Source organism: Citrus clementina, unplaced genomic scaffold (genome assembly GCF_000493195.1).
Source record: "Citrus clementina cultivar Clemenules unplaced genomic scaffold, Citrus_clementina_v1.0 scaffold_5, whole genome shotgun sequence".
Classification (NCBI taxonomy): domain Eukaryota; kingdom Viridiplantae; phylum Streptophyta; class Magnoliopsida; order Sapindales; family Rutaceae; genus Citrus; species Citrus x clementina.
Window position 1 is genome coordinate 28,673,073 of NW_006262201.1, and position 2,569 is coordinate 28,675,641.

The 2,569-nt window shown below is 35.9% G+C and overlaps 1 protein-coding gene across 1 annotated transcript; it reads left to right on the forward strand.

Annotated features, from left to right (window-relative positions):
- The first annotated feature begins 6 nt into the window (after nt 1-6).
- On the forward strand, nt 7-2,313 carry LOC112098122 (LRR receptor-like serine/threonine-protein kinase GSO2). The gene is made up of 3 exons (XM_024183740.1): nt 7-63; nt 216-2,236; nt 2,296-2,313. The coding sequence occupies exons 2-3, from the start codon at nt 299-301 to the stop codon at nt 2,311-2,313; spliced, it is 1,956 nt and encodes a 651-aa protein (XP_024039508.1). The 5' UTR covers nt 7-63; nt 216-298.
- Nucleotides 2,314-2,569: the final 256 nt, after the last annotated feature.

The window sequence follows — 2,569 nt, forward strand, 5'->3', positions numbered from 1 at the left end:
TTAAGTACTTATCACTGTCAGTTTCCACTCTTAGCACTAACAGCAGCAGGATTCTTGATCAAGGTTAATCAGATGCTCCCACTCTCCCCTCTTAATCTATAATATTAATTTTCAAATATTTAATTACACAAACCAATCACTTATTATAAAAGAACAATACGCATTCATTAATTTTTATATTGTATTAATAATTGATGAATTTAATAAATTTTCAGGCCTCTGTTCGTTGGTGCACCTGCAAGAGTTGTACATTGATAATAATGATTTAAGAGGTAGCTTGCCTTGGTGCTTGGCAAATATGACATCCCTCCGAATATTAGATGTTTCTTCCAATCAACTTACGGGAAGCATCTCCTCATCTCCCCTCGTTCATTTGACATCCATTGAAAAGTTGGATCTTTCAAACAATCACTTTTGGATCCCAATTTCACTTGAACCACTTTTCAATCACTCACGACTCAAGCTTTTCTATGCTGACAACAATGAAATAAAAGCTGAAATAACTGAGTCACATTCTTTGACTGCCCCAAACTTCCAATTAAAATATCTCTCATTGTCTTCCGGTTACGAAGATGGTGTCACATTCCCCAAATTCCTTTACCATCAACATGACCTGGAGTATGTTGACCTCTCACATATAAACATGAGCGGAGAATTTCCAAATTGGTTGTTGGAAAACAACACAAACTTAGAATATATTTTTTTGGTTAATGATTCTCTTGCAGGACCTTTCCGGTTGCCAATTCATTCACACAAGCGGTTAAGACTGTTGGATATATCCAACAACAACATCAGAGGCCACATTCCAGTAGAAATTGGAGATGTTTTACCGGGTTTATTTTCTTTAAACATTTTCATGAATGCTTTAGACGGTTGCATTCCCTCTTCATTTGGTAATATGAAATTCCTCCAATTTCTGGACTTATCCAACAACCAATTGACTGGTGAAATCCCTAAGCACTTGGCCGTGGGTTGCGTCAACTTAGAGTCTCTTGCGTTGTCAAACAACAACTTAGAAGGTCATATGTTCTCCAGAAACTTCAACCTGACAAACTTGAAATGGTTACAATTGGAAAGCAATCACTTCGTAGGAGAGATCCCACAAAGTTTGTCTAAATGCTCCTCACTAAAAGGATTGTATCTTAACAATAATAGTCTTTCGGGTAAGATTCCACGATGGTTGGGTAATCTCACATGGTTACAATATATTACAATGCCCAATAATCATCTTGAAGGTCCTATTCCAGTGGAGTTTTGTCAGCTTGAATGGCTTCAGATTTTGGACATTTCAGACAACAACATATCTGGAAGTTTACCATCTTGTTTCCATCTTCTCTCTATCAAACAAGTTCATCTTTCAAAAAATATGTTACATGGACAGCTAAAAAGAGGTACATTCTTTAATTGCTCTTCCCTTGTGACATTAGATCTTAGTTATAACCGCTTGAATGGCAGCATTCCGGATTGGGTTGATGGGCTTTCTCGGTTAAGCCACCTTATCTTGGCTCACAATAATCTTAAAGGTGAAGTGCCAGTTCAATTGTGCAAATTGAACCAACTACAATTGTTAGATCTTTCTAATAATAATCTTCATGGTCCTATTCCTCTTTGCTTTGATAACACCACACTTCATGAAAGTTACAGCAATAGTTCTAGTCCTGATGAGCAATTTGAAATATATGTTTTCATCGAAGGCCCTCAGGGAGGTGTAGAAAAGAAAATCCATGAAATTTTTGAGTTCACAACAAAGAACATTGCGTACATTTACCAAGGAAAAGTGCTTAGCCTCCTATCAGGACTTGATCTTTCTTGCAACAAGCTAATCGGTAATATTCCTCCTCAAATTGGAAATTTGACAAGGATTCAAACATTGAATCTATCGCACAACAACTTGACAGGATCGATCCCATCAACATTTTCAAACTTGAAGCATGTCGAAAGTTTGGATCTTTCCAACAACAAATTGAATGGGAAAATCCCTCATCAACTAGTGGAGTTAAAGACATTGGAGGTTTTCAGTGTGGCATACAATAACTTATCAGGCGAAATTCTAGAATGGAAAGCACAATTTGCAACCTTCAACGGGAGTAGCTATGAAGGAAATACTTTTCTTTGTGGACTGCCATTGCCCATTTGCAGATCACCAGCAACTACGCCGGAGGCTTCAATTGGCAATGAACGAGATGATAATTTAATTGACATGGACAATTTCTTTATCACATTTACAACATCGTACGTAATTGTGATATTCGGAATTGTTATTGTTTTATATGTAAATTCTTATTGGCGACGTAGATGGTTTTACTTTGTTGAAATGTGGATAACTTCATGTTATTATTTTATTGTAGACAATCTTATTACAACAAGATATTGTCATTGAAATTAATTAGGAGTTTAATTACGATTCTTTAAGTTCTAATCAAGTTTGCTTAGGAAATAAATTTATTTTTATTTTTTATTAAAACTGTAGTAGTATTTAGCTCTATATAGCTTCCAACTTCCAAGCACTTCACATTTGTCTCTACACTTCCAAACCCATATCTATCCACCATAACTTATACTTCCCTAT

Excerpts from the sequence above, each read along its gene's own strand:
- LOC112098122 (XM_024183740.1), top strand. The coding sequence starts at position 299 with ATGACATCCCTCCGAATATTAGATGTTTCTTCCAATCAACTTACGGGA.